Source organism: Microtus pennsylvanicus, chromosome 7 (assembly GCF_037038515.1).
Source record: "Microtus pennsylvanicus isolate mMicPen1 chromosome 7, mMicPen1.hap1, whole genome shotgun sequence".
Lineage (NCBI taxonomy): Eukaryota > Metazoa > Chordata > Mammalia > Rodentia > Cricetidae > Microtus > Microtus pennsylvanicus.
In genome coordinates, this window is record NC_134585.1 from 51665661 (window position 1) to 51685070 (window position 19410).

The window sequence follows — 19410 nt, forward strand, 5'->3', positions numbered from 1 at the left end:
AGACCACTGGGCTCAGTCCTGGCCCTACCAGGGTGGGAACCTTGGCCAGGTATATGGTTTCTCTGTCCTTCAGCTTCCAATCTGTAAGGGATGGTAAGATGCTGTTTCACAGACTTCTCATGGAGAGCAAATTAATTGGTTGATAATAGATGTAAATCTCTTAGACCCCACGCCTAATAAAACAGACCACTGTTATTGTTACTAACATAACAATTATTGTATGGGATCTTATTTTTTGCCAGTCAAGAATTCCTTTCTATAAAATTTGGTAGGTGGGGAGATGGTAAGATAGCTCAGCTGGTCACACTGCCTACTACCAAGTCTGACAACCCAAGTTCAATCCCCTAGGATCCACATGGTGGAAGGAGAGAACCTGCTAATTGTGAGTTGCCTTCTGACCTCCACACAGGCACTGTGACATACATACATACACAAACAAATAGGCACACAACTAATTGAAAAATAAGCAAATAAATTTGCTTGGATAAGGTCTTAGTATGTAGAGGGCTAGCCATGAACTCCCTAGGAAGCCCAGGCTGGCCTTGAACTCTCTACCCTCCTGTTGAGATTTCAGCCAGCACCACACAACATAGGCAAAGTCCAGTGTTTTCTTTCTCCCTCCTTTAGTTTCTTATCCTCCCATTAGCACAAGAGGAAAACAGATGGCGGTATGGGGATGTGAATTCCAAAGCAAGTTTTAACACATTCTTTGTCTCCTGCATCATAGCTGTCCCTGGGGAGGAGACATGGACTGCTGAGTGCTTTGGAGGACTTCTCAGGGACTTGATATGATAAACGCATTTGCACCCACTGGGATGAAGTGGGTCACCATCTCTCTGAATGCTCTGTGGTGATTTTTAGTTCTGTGTCGGGTGCCCCCTTCTGGTGGTGGCAGCCCAGGCTCTCTTGGGTCCTAGGGATGGGTCTGTTTCCAGCAAGGGGAAAAGCATGACCTAGATAGTGATGGTAACTCTCGGTATGGTTAGAAAAGAAATGTAGTAATGATTCCCAACCAAAGTTGTCAAAGGGGATGCCCAAGCACAGACCAGCTGATTATATGGATATGTAGAATGTTAACCTGATGTCAACGTTCGGCAGTTTCAGAAGGCTATGATTCTAGAGCATCTCAGGTTGGAAATTCCAGTTCAGCATTTATGAGGACCATGCAAGGTAGAAGGCATTGCTTTGCACAGATGCTAGGGAAACAGGGATGGATACACTGGGTCTCTGAAGTCCGCTGGGATGTGGCTAGAAGCCCAGCGGCTGTTCATTACCATCCATGTTCTTCTGTGTTTGTTTGTGCCCCGGACCTCAGGCGTCTGCCCCTTTCCTTTTCAGGCTGGAATTGATGGGGAGAGCATTGGCAACTGTCCTTTCTCTCAACGCCTCTTCATGATCCTCTGGCTGAAAGGCGTCGTGTTCAATGTCACCACTGTGGATCTGAAAAGGTAAAGGACCCCATGTTCACGACAGAATACCTAGCACAAGGAAGATTCAGACGGGATGAGAGAAAGCCAGCCCGTGGCTCCAGGCAACCTCTGATGGATTCCGTCTCATTGCCCAGAACTGTTCCCTGAGACCAGTGGAGGGCACAAAGGAGGTTGAAAAAGCCAGGGCCTCCCTTGGGGCTGTGCTTCATTCACTACCCTGTTTGGTGAGAATTGATTACCAGGGGAAAAAAAGCAAGCAAATGGCCACTCGATGAGTGTCCGTCTCAAAGATGGACACAGGCTCTAAAAACATATTTATTGCAATAGCACAGACACTGCATCTGTGGGACCACTGAGTCTTTGGGGCACTGGAATCCAGACTACTTCTAATCCTTCCTTCTCTTCACTCTCAGAATCCATAACATGAGGGTTGTGGAGCGGAGGATTTCATGGGGAGGTCCTAAAAGGAAAGAAACGGCTTAATTATGTCTGTTCAGTGGAGCTTTCAAACCTTATTCATATTTATTTATTGTGCTGAGGCCCAACCGTGGACCCTCATGCATACTATCCAAGTGTTCTTCCACAGTTACAGTCCTGCTCATCTGACCAGAAGCCTTGCAGCACAACAGGTGTCTTACTCCGCTGGGGCTAACACTGCCCAGAAAACCTTTACTCCATCCCTTTGCCCGCAGTGGGAAGCATCAAAAGCAGTCCATGCTTTGTACAGTTCTCCCAATGCTCTCACTGCGTCCTATCTGCCTGTAGACTGGTCTACCTCCAGAGCTGCTCTGGATCCCAGTAGCTCTTAACTAGGAAGCTTCTTCCACTTCGACGGGCTCCTCCTCGTCTCTTCAGAAGCACAGGATACCCTGCCTCCAGGCTCAACTTCAGCCCCAATTCCTCGGTAGGGCCTCTGTACCCCATCACTCTCCAGAGTGGCCTCCCCTTTAAACTCACCTCGCTCCTGTCACCTGGGCTTAGGCATAATTGTCATTTAGCATCTCATCCAGGTATGACTTCCACTGTCCCAGTGCTTTATAACCACTGAGGGCTTTCCCATGTAAAATCCTGCGCTGTGACATTCACAAGGGAAAGCCCCAGACTCCATACTATACAAAGAAGCTGAGAAAGAGCCGCAGAGATGACCTGCCCCATGTCCCAGCCAGAAATAGGAGGGAATGCTACTAAGATCCTAGTGCCTGTGGTTGGTTTCAGTGCACTAAGGGAAAGTGTCTGCCATGCAGCTAGTGTCTGTGACAAAGAGAGAAGGCTGGACAGTCTGGGGGAGGAGCTTGCTTGGATTCTCACCTATGGAGCTCACAGCTGTTCCCAGCTGGAGCTCAGGCTGGGGTAGGGAGTCTCTGCAGCATCTTATGGATGCCTCTGTCTCTCTGTCTCTCACATGATCAGATCTGGTCCTGCCAACGCCTCTCTGAGGTGGGCCTGGTGAGTAGCATCACCTTAGTTTACAGCAGTATCTACACATGCGTATATTCTAATTCATCTGGTACCACCATTGATTGGCCAGGTGACCTTGAACTTTCCTGAGCCTCCATTTCTTCATCTTCCCAATGATGATGGAAAAGCAATGCCTTCTTAATCCATAGGAGTGCTGCTGAGGGTTTAAGGAGGTGAGCCATGTATTCATGTTCGGGATTATACTTGCCCTACTGCCTGAACTTGAAACCTGGTAGCAATGTTATATCTTAGCAATGTTCCTCTACCCGTGTTATTGTCAATCTAAGGAGCAAAAGAAAAATTGAGGCACATGGAATGATTCACAAATCAGAGGCAATGTGTGATTCTGTAAAGTCAACTCCAAGTGTTAATAGGAGGTCTATGCAGAGAGGAGGCAGTGACTGGCCAGAAATCTCTCAGAAATGCCCAGCTAAGTTTCAGAAGCCAGAGTGGCATGTCCCCAACTTGTCAGAATCCAGAAATCAGCGTGTATCCAGTAACCCAGAAACAAAACCACACAGCCACTCGATCAACAGATCGCAGTATCTTTAAGCCACAGTGACTGCTCAGAAGTAAAATGAGTGAGAACTTCCTTCCTTGCCAGCGTCAGTTGCTAAACAGGAGGAACCGGCCAAGAATGTCCTCTCTTTATGTCAGGGGAGGGACACACAGAGTCAACAGAGGCACCGAGTAAATTAGATTTTAAAAATACTTGCAGTCTCAATTGTCTGAGTTCCAAGTGTCACAGAACGAGGCTGGAGAGCAGCCTGTTGGGAGTGACAGGGAGCAGCATGTCATTGAAATTCCTCTTGTCCCCTCCCTAACTGATTAGGCCAGGAATTTGTCTCATTACAGACGCCTCTGCCCCTCTTGTTGACTTCTTACAGTGCCTCCACCTCATAGTTTCTGCTCCAGTGTCCACAGGAATGTTGCAAACTCAGAGAACATACAGGGCCATGGATGCTCCCCATGCCCGGAGACTTCAGCCGTCAGCCCCTCTCTCCTTCCCTAGTGCAGCCCTCGGATTCCATACTTTCTGTTGCCAAGGTTGCTCCCCTTCCCTCAGTCATTTTCACTCTCACCTTTGACCTTGGCAGGAGCATGGCAGAACACACCACATCACTGGCAGTCACAGAGTCAAGTCCTTCTTGTTGCTGTCGCCAGAGGCACCTCCTTCATGGCGGTCAGTACGCTGTCCAGCACAAACAGGGACCACACCAGGCACTACAGAGGGCAGAGTCCAGAAAGTTCAGATGGTTCCTTGTTTATTCATGGATGTGTGCTCCACACATCCCTGTTCTTCACCAATATTTCTGCCTGCCTCTCTGTATCATGGGGGAACTTCAGAGTCTCCTTATATCCACTGTGTGTGGTGGAGGTGTCGGGGTTCACCAACACCTGGTTACTATGGACGTGAGCAGCATACCCCAAGGGCTTCTTTCTTCCTTGTGTTTGGAATCAGGGCGCTGAGCCCAGGGCTTCACACACACTAGCAAGTGTTCCATTGCACCCCAGCTCCCTCTTTGCGTTTTCTGCTTTGCTATAGCATCTTGTTCAGGTGCACAGACGAAACTTTGAATTCACTCTGGAGCCCAGGCTGACCTTGAGCTTGAGATCTTCCTGCCTTAGCTCGCCCATCTAGCTGGGGTGATGGGTCTGGGTTCTCTCTTATGCGGACTGTATCAGCTAAGTACCCGTCCTTTACAAGGTCTTCCTGGTTCCACAAACAATGACAGGAGGAACCAGCTTTCCTAAACACATGCTGCATTTACTCAAGTCCTGTTAGGAGAATGAAGCTGTAATTCCTTGGAAATTGATCACTTACAATCTGAGGTATCCCCTAAATGCTCCCAAGAGTTTGTTTTAAAAGATTCCATTTCTAATTTTAAATTTACATATATTGAACAGGATTTTTAAAAAGTACTTAACAAAACAACTGCTTTCCAGTAAGATTAAAATCATAATAGTCAGATTTTAAGAACAGTTTTGCTCAAATTAAGATTGAAAACAATAAAGATGAACTATGGTGGATTATTAACAGGTTACCAGTAGGCTAGCTGCCTACTAATCCCCCACATTAAGCGGAAAGCTCAAAACTTTTATAATTGGGTTGGAGCTTTTATCCATATCAGGCCAACTTTTGATCTCTAATTTCACAGTTAAGATCATTACTTTTCATTTAAAGTTTTAATGAATATATGGGTGTTTTACCTCCATTTGTGTCTGCTCACCTTGTGTGTGCAGTACCTGAAGAGGCCAGAAGAGGGCATCAGTTCCTCTGGAACTGGGATTATACGCAGTTGTGAGCTATTAGCTGACATGTGGGTATTGGGAACTGAATCCATGTCCTCTGAAAGAGTAGCCAGTGCTCTCAACTTCAGATCCATCTCCTCAGCCCCAAATCCTCCCTTTCTAAATTAAGATGTATATTTTGTTTATGTAGTCATTTGAAATACATACCTACCTGCTGAAAACTTCTGCAAGCCAGGCATGGTTCTAAGATTTTTCTAGCACTGATCCTGAGCAGAAAGACTTTTCTTAGATTCTTAGTTATATTCTTGCTCAGTAACAGTGGGGTCTCTTTGTCTGTTTTATTGATAAAGTTTTGAGACTTTATTATGCATGGCTTCACAGTGGTAGCAATCCTCCTGCCCCAGTCTTTCATGTGCTGGAACACCAGGAGTAGACAGACCGTCAAGCCCCAGCTCGTAATCCTGTCTGTAGAGTTCTTGGCCACAGTCTGCCCAGCGTTTCCCGATCTGTAAAACTGAGTGTAGGTCTGTGGGACTGAACCGCATGGGTGTCCACTAGAGCCCAATGGTGAAAATGAGCAAGACAAAGTTCTTTGAATACACAGACTCCATTTCATAGTTTTGTTTTTCAACTAATGTTTATCTTTCTCATGGATTTCCCACAACAGGGGCTATTTGGAGACAGAAAAAGTATTCTGTGATGTCTAGAAATATACTGACCAATGACAGATGTTAATTGCTATATTTTAAATTAGGTTACTCATAATGGGAGCATATGAACTTGAGTCGATGACCCAAATCCAGCTCCCCAACATATATAATTTTTGTATTCAAAGATATTTCTTAGGGTCAAAGTAGGATCCAATGTGCCAAATTTTTTTCTTTGTGGAGGCCAGAAGAGGATAAGAGATCTCTTGGAGCTGGAATTACCAGCGGTTGTAATCTTCCTAAATGTGAGAGCTGGGAATAGAACTCAGGCCCTCTGGATAGCCAGATGTGGCCTTAACCACTGAGCAATCTCTCCAGCCCCAGCATGTTAATTTGTCAAGCCAGGAATTGTGGGTTTCATTAGACTCATTAGTGAAGCAAGCAGCATTTGCAAGCACAGCCCTGCACAGTAAAGCTGCGAGTTAATTTGGGCAGCCACCATGATTCCCTCCTGATTTGTTTCAGTTGTGTTCAGCATCTTGCAAGGTCCCTCTGCCATTTCCTTCCCCCCTGAGTTTTTTCTGTCACATCATAGGCCTGCAGGGCTCTAGCCAGCTTCTACTGTCTTACCCCGAGTACCACAAATCTGGTTAATCTACGGGCATGCTAATTTGCACCCGTTGGGGATTATAAAGTTAAAGGCTTCTCAGACCAGGACTCCTGCCATCACCTGAATCTCACTCTCTCCACAGAAAGCCAGCGGACCTGCACAACCTCGCTCCTGGCGCGCATCCGCCTTTCCTGACCTTCAATGGGGATGTGAAGACTGACGTCAACAAGATAGAAGAGTTCCTGGAGGAGACCTTGACCCCTGAGAAGTAATAAACTCAGTCTTTGCAGAGCTATGCAAGTGGGGGAGGGTTAGCTGTGGGAGAGCAGGCTCCCAAAGAGGCTGCTTTACTTTGGAGCAGGGTCTCTGCTTTTCAACAGTGTGGAATGCCAGTCTTAAAGTGGGTCCACTAAGGCCAGTTGCTAGAAGGTATTGCCAGTCAGTTCCTACACGAAGTGACTTTAGGGACCCTGCGGAGATCGTTAGCTCTCCCTTACCCATTGGGCTTGTTTCCCCAACTCTGTACACTGTACCCATTAAGAAAGACTCGAGATGGGGCAGACTCCCTCCTCTTTAGAGGCGAGATGACGACAAACCAGGAAAGGGACAGCTGGTGCCTGAAATGACACCAGGAGTCGTAAGTCTGACCAAGTCACAGAGAAGCAAACAAATGCTGACAGGACCTGTCAGGTGCAGGAGCTGATGTCCTCACTGGGTGGGGAGGTGGGGAGGGGGAGGGCATGCAGATTAGCTGCTACCTATCCAAGGGAAGAGAAAAGGCATAGTTTAAAAGATGACAACGCCTAGGCTCACTGATCGCTGTAGAATCCTGTAATCAGAGATTAAAGCAATCATACCTCATTGTTAAGCCAGAAAACTGGCACTGCTTACAGAAGGCAGCATGTACTTAGAGGAGCCAAGGGAAGATCTTGAGCAAACACCTTGGAGATTGGACTGGAAGTCTTACCCTGGGGGCTGGGAAAGGAAGTGGTGCAAAGGGTTGAAGATGTAGCTCTGTTGGCAGGGTGCTTATCGGGCATGTGCAAAGCCCCAAGTTCATTCAGCCCCCTAGCTACACATGAACCAAGTGTGTGGGTACATGCCTCTATCCTCAGGAGGTAGAGTCAAGGAGATTTGAAGTTATTTTTTGGAGTGCAGGATGTTCAAGAGTGGCTGGGGTAGCTGAGATCTTGTCTAAAACAAAGCATCAATAACAAATGGGCGGAGGTTCAGAATCAGGTAGGGGGAGGTGACAGGTGGCAGCCCAGGCAAGACAGAAGGAACGGCCCAGACGAGGAAGAGGAATGAGGAGACTTTACCAGAAGTGGAATCCGACAACCAATCACCCTCTTGTGTTTACTGAAGCTGTGCTTACCTGTCAACATATGTAGCTCCCATGTTGTGTCAGGCACTGAACTCTCCCGTCCCATCCCCCTCTCAGCAGCCCTGGGACCCTGGAGAAGGAGCAATCCTTACCCTCATTCTCATAGTCGGGCACGGTGGGATAGCCCATGGCTACCAATGAAGCCCTTACTGTTGGAAAATTAGTTATCTCTGCCGTGCTCTGATGCAGCCCTAAGCAAGGACACGGTTTCCGCTAAGGATAACTTTTGTCACCATGTTAGGACAGCTTGTTTTCACACGAGGGGCAAGCTGCCTGAAGCCCATTGGAGGTGGCTAGGTACAGACTTTCAATAAGGACATTAGTTCAATCGTCAGTGCAGTCACACACAAAGCCCAGCAGGCCACAGTCAGAAGCCACAGATGTCTCTGGACGGAACACCAGGCCAGGATGGATGTGTCCCGAAAGGGCCGACTGCTCTTTCTTCCTCCCCTGGGACTCAGCCTCATTTGCTGCTTGCACTACTTGCGAATCCCACACGAATAACTGTTTTCAGCACCCGAGTGGAGTCCAGGCGTCTCCCGGGGAGGTTAATATTGTCTCCTTGGAACCATCCTCCCAGGCAGGAATGTCTGCTTCCACCCATTCTGGCAAGGAGGATAGGAGGGCACAGGAAGACATGTCCACGTACTCTTGTGCCAAGCTGATAGGTGGGATAGGCTGCTCGCCCAACCGGGGGACATAGGTGTCATCTTGAGCCATCATCCCATGTCTGCTTTTGGCTTCAGGCCTCCTCTGTAAAAGAACATTCCCGACCCCAGACAGTTTGCTGTCCTGGTTCTTCACAGTCAGGTTAGTCAAGACCCCAGGCTCTCATCACCTCAGTCAATGTCCACATAGGGCGCAAGGACTCTAAGAGTATATAGTTCACAGTTTTTGAACATCCTTTCTGAAGGTCATTATCAAACTCAATGTCTTCTTGTTGTAAAGGTTCCACTGTCCTATCAGGACCTAGTAGTGTTGGGCAGGGTCCATTCTAGCATCTCCTGGCTGCTCACTCATGCTATGGGTGCTGAGCCTGCTGCCTCCAGCCCAGGTCTTTTCTGAACTTCAGTTAAGTAGAGGAGGTGCGAGGAAGGACATTCCAGCCATGCTAGTGACCTGTCTAGGTCGCAGGTCCTTGAGGTCATTGAATGAACATCTTCAGAGGCCTCCTTAGGAAAGGAGCTCAGCGACAAGACCATTAGTCAATGCCATCAGTAGTTACTCAGAGTGCTGTTCACAGAGAGTGTCCTTCTACGCTTCTGCACCGTCAGGTTGGGGCAGGTGCTGCAGTTACTGGCCAGTAAATATCACCAAGCCAATGCCTCAGCTCCGAGCTCAGAATCCTGCCAGTCTACTCTCAAGCCACAAGCATAACCAACTTCCCCACCATCCTGGGCAGGGAGGTGGGGTGGTTTGCATCCAGAGGCCTGTGGCATAGTGTTGCCTGGCCTTCTGCTTCTCCGGGGGCAGCAAGACTCTGTTTCCTGATGCTGCGAAGCCATGAATTTCTTATCGTGTTGCTGTTTGTGAAAACTGGCAGAGAGCCAAGACTTTTCTCCCTTCGTTTTGTTTGTCAAAGGAGAGGAAATCACACACAAATACTCCAGCACTTTAAAAAGATTACCCTTGGTTCTACAGAGCATTTAGGGTCATGATGAAGAATACTAGCTTCTACATGAGGCTAACATCCTTCCTTTCTGTGGACCAACCCAGTTAATGCTCAGGAAAAAAGTCTTGGGGCTCATGTAGATTTATCATTGAGACAAACCTGGCCCTTACCTGTGGTCTCATCCCATTGCCAGAGTTTCTAGGATTCAGAACTGAGAAGCATGGCTGCCTAAAAACCAATCGCACACCCTGTGTGACTTTAGACAAGGCTCTCTCCCTCCTGGTGTGATCATCTTGAAAACGAAGGGTTGACACTATGTTCTCCAAGATCCCCTTCAGCCCTAAATCTGTGACTGCATGAGTTTCACCGAGGTCTTTCCTAGAGCCGACTGCTTTAAAATAATCCTACTGGGTAGAAACGGGGATGAGAATTCAGGGGGTGAAGGCGGCTGTGAGACAGCTCAGCATGTGTGTTTGCCTGGCCAGCATGAAAACGAGCGTTTAGACACTCACTGAACTGCCTGGTGGGCACAATTGGCTGCCTGTAATTCTGTCCTTGGAAAGCAGAGGCAGGGAATCCCCTGGAGCAAGCTGGTTAGCTAGATTAGCCATATTGAGGTGTTCTGGTTTGACTGAGAGACCCCTGCCTCAACCAATGAGAAAGAGATGGAAATGCAATGTGATTGAGGATGATCCTATATGCATGCACACATATGCGTGCACACACATACCCCCACACCCTTCCCACATCACACATTAAAAACATGAATACACACATGCACACACTAACAACCGAAGAAGGAAAGCATAGAATCCAGGATCCGAATCAAAACCCAGCTGGTTACGTGGTGTACCATCCCATCAGTCAGCTGGTCACATGGTGTGCTGTGTCAGATAGTAGGCATGCCCTGAGCGTTACCAAGGATTGAAATCAAGGCATCATAAGTGTGATGCTTTATTAAAAATGTGTACAGATCTCTTGCAGCGGTAGAGCAGAGCTATCTTCTCCTCTCCCTCTGAGAGGTGGACACAGCTTCAGATGCTCCCACAGGATGCTGCTGCATGCCTTGAATGTGAGCTCTGGAGCCTCTTACATGGCTTCAGGTCTATTCTGCCACATGGAGTAACATGAGGTACAGTGACATAATAGGACAAGGGCATTTGTCATTGAAGCAGTCTCAGTGGATGGTGCGGCCCTCTTCCATCTTGTAGCTATATGCACATGGCCTCCAAAGTCTTCGACAGAGGAAAGCAAAAAGGGGGGGGCACACGTAGTGCTTTCAAGGGCCAGAGTGATGAGGGGTTACATCACCCCACCCCTCCCCATTCTGCTGGCTAGAATCTAGTCACATGACCACAGTGTAACTGGCTGGGAAACGTGGAAAAGACCATGGGTATTTAGTACGTGGGCACATTTGCTGGTAGGGAAATTTAAAACAGAACAGACAAAAAACACTTCTATAATTCTGATTCTCAAGTACTATGTGGTATTTTGCAAGACACCATGAATGAATGTCTATTCAGCCCAAGTAGGGCACCACCATAGACGGGTGAAATGATCCCACCCAAGTCGAGCATGGTAAACCAATGAGTTTATTAGGATTACTTCAGGGGCGTGGTCAACTCAAAGATGAACCCCAGCATGGTCACTACTTATGAGTCACCCCTGAGTGACCACAGCATCCCTGGGACTCCTGTAAAACCTGACGCCAGCTCCACCGAGGAGCTTCCTCTTCCCAGTGGAGCTGAGAGCCGGGCCCTAGGCTGAGGACTTTTCCAAGGGCATTACCTCAGACCTTAAGCCCTCCACGACCCCCAAAGCAGGGCAGTCCTAGTCAACGAGATCACTGAAGAACAAAGAAATAAAGAAGGATGGCAAATGATGTGTGTGCATGCACACGCATGCAGGTTTGTGCACATGTGTGTGTACGTGCATATGGAGATCAAGGTCAACTTGGGTGTCATCTCTCAAGCGTCACCTCCTCTCTTATTTTATGAACCTGGATCTCTCTCTGGCCTAAAATTCACCAATTAGTCTAGTCTGGCTGGCCAGCCAACCCCACGTCTCCAGCGCTAGGATAGCAAACATCCTCACCTTCTGACGTGACTTCTGGGCATGTCAAAGTCAAGTCTTTTTCTCACTGCCTTTACTGACTGAATTATCTTCCCCAACCCCACAGCAAATGATCTTTAAAGACTCCTTTGGTTGAAAACATACAATCTGAACAAACGAATTTGGTTTAATAAACATGAAGCAACCAGAAGCATACAGTAAAACCGTTCACTCCAGATCACAAAGGCCCACCTTTATAGTTAATGATGAATGGCCACTTGCCTCTGTCTCTGCCCACTTCTTCCTGGCCATACGCACGATGACTTTGGGAAAAGAATGGTTTTGTTTTGTTTATTTATTAGTAGTGAGGATCACCCTATGATGGAGGTGTTGGGTTAAATCCAAGGGTTCCCACACATGTGAATGCACCTGCTCATCAGTCTTATTGCCAAGGTCCTATGCTTGGCCCTATAGCTTGTATTTTTCATAGCTTCACAATGAGAAACAGCATAAGGAACGGAGTGGGGGATCATTGTGAGTCTCCCTTCACGCTTGGAAATCCAGGTGATAAAAACACAGGACCTTCGAGCAGAGCCGGGTTCAGTTCTTATTACCACACACATGTACTCAGTGCCGGAAGTCATTTTAGAAGCACCTAGGAGACACTCTTCCTTTGGAGAAATGAGTTCGGCATCCACTGCTTTTGGCCAGCCTTGATTGTGGTGGTGGGCCTGAGAATAGGTGTCTGTCTTCATGAATTCAGGGGAACTAGCAGGGACCCCCACCCAACACAGAGGCCAGCCCTGTATCACTCTGTACCATGGGTGATGGTTTCAGGACGAGGCCTATGGATGACATTCTGGTTCATTGCCCAATATCTGACTCACTTTGGTTGAGGTTCTCAGTACCTCACCGGATTTCCTTTATTACGAGTGAATGCTGAGTGCCCACCCTTCCTGTAGGATGACAGCAAAATCCCAGAAGATGGTAGCCTCAGCCAAGAAAGAGAATGCTGCCCCCTGCGATACAAACAGGCTTGTCCCTAAAGAGACCCTTTCTCACAGTTTCATAGAGCACCGTGCCTTCCCTTCCAGGTACCCCAAACTGGCTGCGAGACACCGGGAGTCCAACACTGCGGGCATTGACATCTTCTCCAAGTTCTCAGCCTACATCAAAAACACCAAGCAGCAGAACAATGCGGGTGAGTGACCCCCAGGGATGCCTGGCCTGGGTCTGTTCGTGCTGCATCTTTGGTTTGCCTGTGACCATGTCAGAGCACCAGACCAGAGAAGCTTCTGGAACCGAAGCTGCTTGTTATTTTCTCTTCTCCTCTCCTCCTCCTGACTCAGAAGGGAGGCCACAGAACCTGCTGCCTGCAGCGCAGGAGAAGCTGACTCAGAGGCAGGGGTGTAGTTCGCTTTGGAAAACTACCTTATCGTACAGCAGAAGGCAAGACATGGAAGGGTTATTGGTGCTGTGCAGTGTCCCCAGACATGTGATTCCATCTGTGTTCACAATGGGGCACAACTTCCCACTTCTTTGTAGTCCCGGAAAAGCTTTTCTGGGCTGATAGGAAGCATGAGAAAGGCGATGAGGGTCAGAATTTGGTGAATGCTACAGAGACATAATTCTCTTAACTATGAGTGCTGTGGGGAGTCTAGGGATGGGATTCTGAAGGCCAGGCTCTGTCCTCCACACAGCCTTTCCTTTGTGGCACTGGCTACAAACCTAGGACCTGCTTCCCCTATGATGCCCCATCGGCGGGGACTGAGTACACACACTTGAGCTCAGGGAATTTCGGTCCCTCCTTCAGGAGCATCCTTTGATTATTCGCTGAGGTGTATGAATGGGGGTGTGTGGGACCTGAAGAGTGGTTGTGAGACACTCTAAGCAAAGGGGTGAAGAAGATGAGAGAGAGAATGAGCTGGATCCCCAGGGTTCAGTTCCAAGCCAAGCAGAGGAAACACCATGTGAATCTTCATGAACAAAGCCGTCAGTGACGCATGGTGGACCACAGGAAGATATCAGGTCCTCTTGGATTTCAGATCAGGGGTTTCTCTGAGGACTCATGAGAGAAAAAAAAGGTGGGTAGTGAGAACAGACCCAGCATAGCAGGAAGGGGATAGAGCTGTCACAGACACTGGGATCTTAGTTTGAACCTGGGAGCTCAAAGAGATTCATGACAGTTCAGAATGGGAGGAAAGTGCGGGAAGTCAAGGAAGGATCAATTGGCTCACATTTTGAAAACACAGGGCAGAAAGTCAAGATTGTCAGGTACCAGGTCCCTTTGTGCCCACAGTCTCCTGTGCCTGCTGGTGGAGGAGGAAGGCTCCAAGTCACACACACAGTCAAATTAGAAGACAGGAGGCACAGTCTGGTTTAATCAAAGGGAACGAGAAGAGCTGATTAACGGGCTAGCAAAAGGAAAAGAAATTTCTATGTAGGGTTCCATCATCTGAGAAAGTTTCTAGAAGGATTTCAACTAGAGATAAGGTTGCAGTGTGTAGGAGGTCAGGGAGATGGAAAAGGCTAAGACCAGAGGTCGGGAAGAGGCCAGAACTGCAGTACCAGTCTGTATGTCCCTTGGACAATGGCTTTATCCCTGGACAATGACGGCCACTAGAGGGACGTTTAGAAGTACTGTCAGAGAGCAGCTTTTGGAGGGCATAGGGTGATCTTGCTTCACTATAGTTTGAATAGTGTAGTTCAATGAATAACACCCTGTCCCTCAAAGGTCACATACACCTGTCCACCTGGACCCTCAGAATATGACCTTGTTTGGAAGTGAGGTCTTTGTAGGTGAGATTAGCTCAGGATCTCAAGATGACTTCATCCTGCACTTAGTGTGGTCCCTCAATGCAATGACTATTGTCCTCATAAAAAGGTGAGAGGAGCTGGGTGCTGGTGGCTCACAATTTTAAGCTTTTAATCCCAGTACTTGGGGGGCAAAGGCAGGCAGAACTCTGTGAGTTTGAGGCCAGCCAGGTCTACAGAGCTAGTTCCAGGACAGCAAGGGCTGTTACACAGTGAAACCCTATCTCAGAAAACAAAAACAAAACAACATCAACAAAAAAGCTAAGAATATACACACAGAGATACAGGGCAGAGGCCATAGCCGCAGCCACAGCTAAGGCTTTCCAGAAGCAGAAAAAGCAAAGGAAAAGTTGACATTTAATTTGGCGTGTGAGAAATATCCCATAATTAAGTCACCTGGCCAGTGGTCTTATTTAGCTCTCACTCCAAGCAGACTAACACAATCCGTAATAGGTGTTTTCCCACTGCGGTGACAATAGCAACTATTAGTGAAGGAGGGTCACGCTGACTCACAGTTTGAGGATACAGTCCATCTTGGCAGGAGGGTGGGGCAGGGGCTCAGGGCCTCCGTTCACAGTGTGTCCCCAGTCAGGAAGCAGGTGGAAGCCGATGTACTCAGCTGGTGTTCTCCTTTTATCCATTTTATTAAATCCAAGACCCGGCCCATGGGATGGTGCCACCCACGTCAGGGTGGACCTTCCTTCCTCAGCTAAACTTCTGTGGAAACCCCCTCCTAGACACACCCGGGGGTCTGTCTCCTAGGTGATTCTAAATCCAGCGAAGCTGTCAATCAAGCTTAAGTATCACAGCCCTCAGAACTTCCTGGAAAAGAACAGTTATTGACACTTTCCTGGCCCAGGGCCCAGAGGCCAAGGAGAGGATCAGAGACGTCCCTCTTTCCCTGGGGTGGCTGGCTCTTGGATTCTGTTTCTTCAGACTTTATCTCAACCACAAATATCTTCCTCCATACTTGTCAGAGTGCCCTCAGAAAGATTATCTCATTTGAGTCTTCCAGACTTTTTAAATTATAAATGGTATTTACATATTATCCACATATGCAGTTCTGTTACGGCCAAAGCCGAAGCAACGGTTTGCACAGAATACCGTGTGTCGATTTCCTATGAACTCAATCCTCTCCAGTTTTCATTGTTTCCCTTCTTCTGTTTCAGCCTGGTTTTCCCCACAAGGGGCTTTGCCCTTCTGTCCCTCCACCAACTCATTTGCACATTTCAAAGCTCGCACAGGTCTGCTTTCTCAAGAGCTCTGTTCTTCTCAGCCCCACACTGAGATAGCCCATGCTTGTAGCAAGCACTACCCACTGCCCCGCACGCCCTTTCACGTTTCCTTCCTCCTGTCCCATACCCAGTGTTGGTAAGCAGGATCCTGACGTCCTTAGGCTCAGCGAGCCAGGGGCCCATGCTTCTGCAGGCCAGTCTTCCTTGTAGAGACGGCCTCCCTCCTGCAAGAGTGCCCAGGGCCACACTCTCAAGGCAGAGCCAGCTCTATGCTCAAAGCCCACATGCTCCAGGCGACAGGCCATGGTGCTGTCCATGGGAGCTCCAGGCTGGAAACTGTAGGCTTTCTGAAATCCATCACTTCTCGCTGGCTCTTTAATCAATCCTCTGTTCCTGACGTCTTACTTCAGATGGTAGGCATCTCCTAATTCATTGTGTCAATCCCCTGTTCCCGACATCCCTCTTCAGACGGTAGGCATCTCCTAATTCGCTCTCATTTCTCTCATTTGCATTTGTTTTGAGTATTTTTTTTAACTTGGTGTTGTTGTTCTTGTGTGTCAGGGTACACATGTGTGGGTGGAAAGGTGTGTGTGTGCACATGTGTGTACACGTGTGTGGAGGTCAGAAGTCAATCCCAAGTGTCATTCTTCAGATGGTATCCCCTTGTTTTTCTCGAGACCACATCTCTTGTTGGCCTGAAACTCTCTGATGTGGCTAAATCATGCTGGTCAATGAGCTCCAGGAAGCCATTTGACTTCTAAGTAATGCCATTGCAACTCCAAGCCACTGCGTGCAGTACTGGGGACCAAACTGAAGTTCTCGTTATTATGCAGGAAGCACTTTGCCAGCAGAGCTATTTCCAGCCCTCCTTTTCTCTCATGAGCAGAGCCTCCTCTTCCTCCTCCCCCTAGACAGTCTGCCGATGGTCATCATCTAGTCTTTCCCCATCACCAAGAAAGCTCAAGAAAAGCCAGTGCCGCAAATACCGTTCAAGGTGTCAATCATTCCTCCACATACCTCGGCACAGTGCCCGCATCGAAGGAGTACTCAGTACACACTAATCATAATCATGTTTGTTGGAAACACAAGACAATCCTGCTGCTTCTACTCTTCTTTAGCTCCCATCCAAAATCTCCCAACTACTGTAAGCCAGCTCTCATTCTGGGGAAATTCTTCCGGCTAGTCCCCAAGAGGCTTGGCCATTCACTCTCTCATGTAGCCTTTCAACAAAATTCCGCAGAGACTGGGAATGACTCAGGGAGCAAGGGTGCTTGCTCTACAAGCATAAGGACCTGAGTTCAAATCTTCAGCTGCATGTAAAAGGCTAAACCTGCTGCATCCTGTGCTTGTAACCTCAGCTTTGGGGAGGAGAGATAGGCAGATCCTTAGAGCTTGCTGGCCAGCCAGCCTAATGGAAAAGGGGAACTTCCAGTTCAGCAAGTGACTGTCTCAAGCCAATAAAGCAGAAGTCAACAGAGGAAGACATCCTGCTCTGCTTTTCACCTGCACACACCCACACACTCATGTGCAAACAACACACACACACACACACACACACACACACACACACACACACACTGCATGTAACAGCACCTACTCCGAACTCATTTTGAAATAGCTTGTGTTATGTTGCAGACAGACACTGAACCAGGGTCTGAAGCTACCAAGGGAAGTCTGTGAGAGGTCTTAGTGAACTAGCCGTCTGCATGAGCTAGAAATCAGGCGGCGGTGGGATTACTGACCCGGGTTTGAACTGCAAAGCTAGCTGCACAATGTGCCTAAGAGATGTGTTCTCGCCAGGGCTGTTTCTGAAACAAGGATATGAACAACTTCTTCTTCTTCTTCTTCTTCTTCTTCTTCTTCTTCTTCTTCTTCTTCTTCTTCTTCTTCTTCTTCTTCTTCTTCTTCTTCTCCTCCTCCCTCTCCCTCCCCCTCCCCCTCCCCCTCCCCCTCCCCCTCCCCCTCCCCCTCCCCCTCCCCCTCCCCCTCCTTCTCCTTCTCCTTCTCCTTCTCCTTCTCCTTCTCCTTCTCCTTCTCCTTCTTCTTCTTCTTCTTCTTCTTCTTCTTCTTCTTCTTCTTCTTCTTCTTCTTCAGATTTATTTATTAATTATGTATACCGTATTCTGCCTGCATGTATGCTGCAGGCCAGAAGGACACATTACAGATGGTTGTGAGCCACCATGTCGTTACTGGGAATTGAACTCAGGATCTCTGCAAGAGCAGTCAGTGCTCTTAACCTCTAAGCCATCTCTCCAGCCCAATATGAACTTCTTAATACTTCTGCCAAGCACAGCCACAGTTGGTGTGGTGGGTTCATGTATTTCTTCAGTCAAAGCATGCACACACCTTGGCACAGTGCCTGGCCTCACAGCACAGGGTTTGCCTCAGTTCCTCCATCTGCAGACCAGGGAGGTTAGGTGTGCACCCCACACTCATTCCTATGACATGATGGCTCTCCCTGTGTTTCAGCCAGCTGTTCTAAGGCTGACCGCTGCACTTTGGGGCAGTTTGAGGAATTGGACTAGGGGACTAGGTCAGGAAGCGAGCAGGACACTAAGGTCAACATCCATCCAAGGAACATGTCTGAGGAAGGGCAGAGGGAAAGGTGGGGTATTCAGAAAACCCAGCCTAAGAAGAAAGGGAAGGAGGGAGGGGTCACGGAGACAGGAAAGGCAGAAATTTTAAAAAGAAAAGCCCAGGGCTGTCTACGGAAAACCCTGCAGTGTGGTGCCCAAGGCTGTGAATGTCGCTCACTGTGCAGCTCCTGAAATTCCCAGTGTCTTCCACCTCTGCTTCCTGTGGGCGACACTGATTCTCAGGGAAACCCCAGCCAAGTGGAGAGTCAGGATTCCTCTCTCTTGGTGGGCTGGTGCTGAGATGGCACTGAACGGCAGAAACCTACAGAGAGGGTGCCCATGGCCCAAGAAAGGACACCTTGGGGGTGAAAAAGCCGTCAGGCCCTGAGAAGTAGTTGTGTGGCTGCAGGGATCCCTGCTCTCCTCACACATGGCTTTTTCTGTTGAGAAGGGGAAAGCTGTCTCTTGCTTGGCATTGGGATTTCAAGAATCCTGAAGCTCCCATTTTCTCTTTGGCATACCCTCTGCCATCCCTAGAGTCCATAGTCAGGCAACAATCTCTATTGTCACCCTAAATACTCTGATGCATTGTGACAGTCACATGACAGCATCCAGCTTCCCTCTCTAGTTCCCACCATCTCTGACTTGAGTGATGTGAGACACAACCCTTGCCTCCCACCTCTGCTCCAAGGAGATGCTGCAGTCATAGGGAACCCCAGACAAACCAAGATGGGCTGTGGGGGCAGTAGCCCCGACAATTCTGCCTGACCCCTCTGCAAGGCATGCATGTGTTCTGCTGGAGACCTCAGTTTGGCTCTGTGGGTTCCCTCTTCCCTGTAGGGGTTCCTTTTACACTCCAGTACATGGCTCCTCCACTCTCTGTCATCTCCCGAGACACTCTAGTCCTCTCCCTCTGAACACTCATCTTACAAATTGCCTTCAGATCAGAGCTGAAAATCTCTGCCAAATCACTTGGCCTTCACAAACTCCTTTTAGCTACTTACCATAATTTAGGCGTAGCACACTGCATTCTACCGCATTTTCCCCAATCTCTCTTCTCCTTACCCTTCAATCCTATCAGTTGCTGGGGCACATTTCATGTCTTATACCATATGGCGCATTCCAGGCAATTATCAAGGGATGGAGTGCGCATGTCTAATTCTCTGTTCTTACTAACTCATTTGAGAGTCCCTTTTTCTTCTTTCCAACCCTATCGCGTTTCCCTCAGATACAGTTAACATTCCTGCCCGGAATTACCATCCTCATTTTGGGAAAGAGTGTCAGATTCTCTGTGTTTTCTTTTTAGCTGGTGGGGAGTGGGCCATGTGTATGCACTGGG

At 48.3% G+C, this 19410-nt stretch overlaps 1 protein-coding gene across 1 annotated transcript in view; it reads left to right on the forward strand.

The window, feature by feature from the left end:
- The window catches only part of Clic5 (chloride intracellular channel 5), a 96862-nt gene that overhangs the window by 42380 nt on the left and 35072 nt on the right, over positions 1 to 19410 (forward strand). Inside the window, exons 2-4 of the mRNA XM_075980686.1 lie at positions 1339 to 1448; positions 6541 to 6666; positions 12541 to 12647. Coding sequence (XP_075836801.1) covers positions 1339 to 1448; positions 6541 to 6666; positions 12541 to 12647 — 343 coding nt within the window. The remainder of the gene's footprint in view (positions 1 to 1338; positions 1449 to 6540; positions 6667 to 12540; positions 12648 to 19410) is intronic.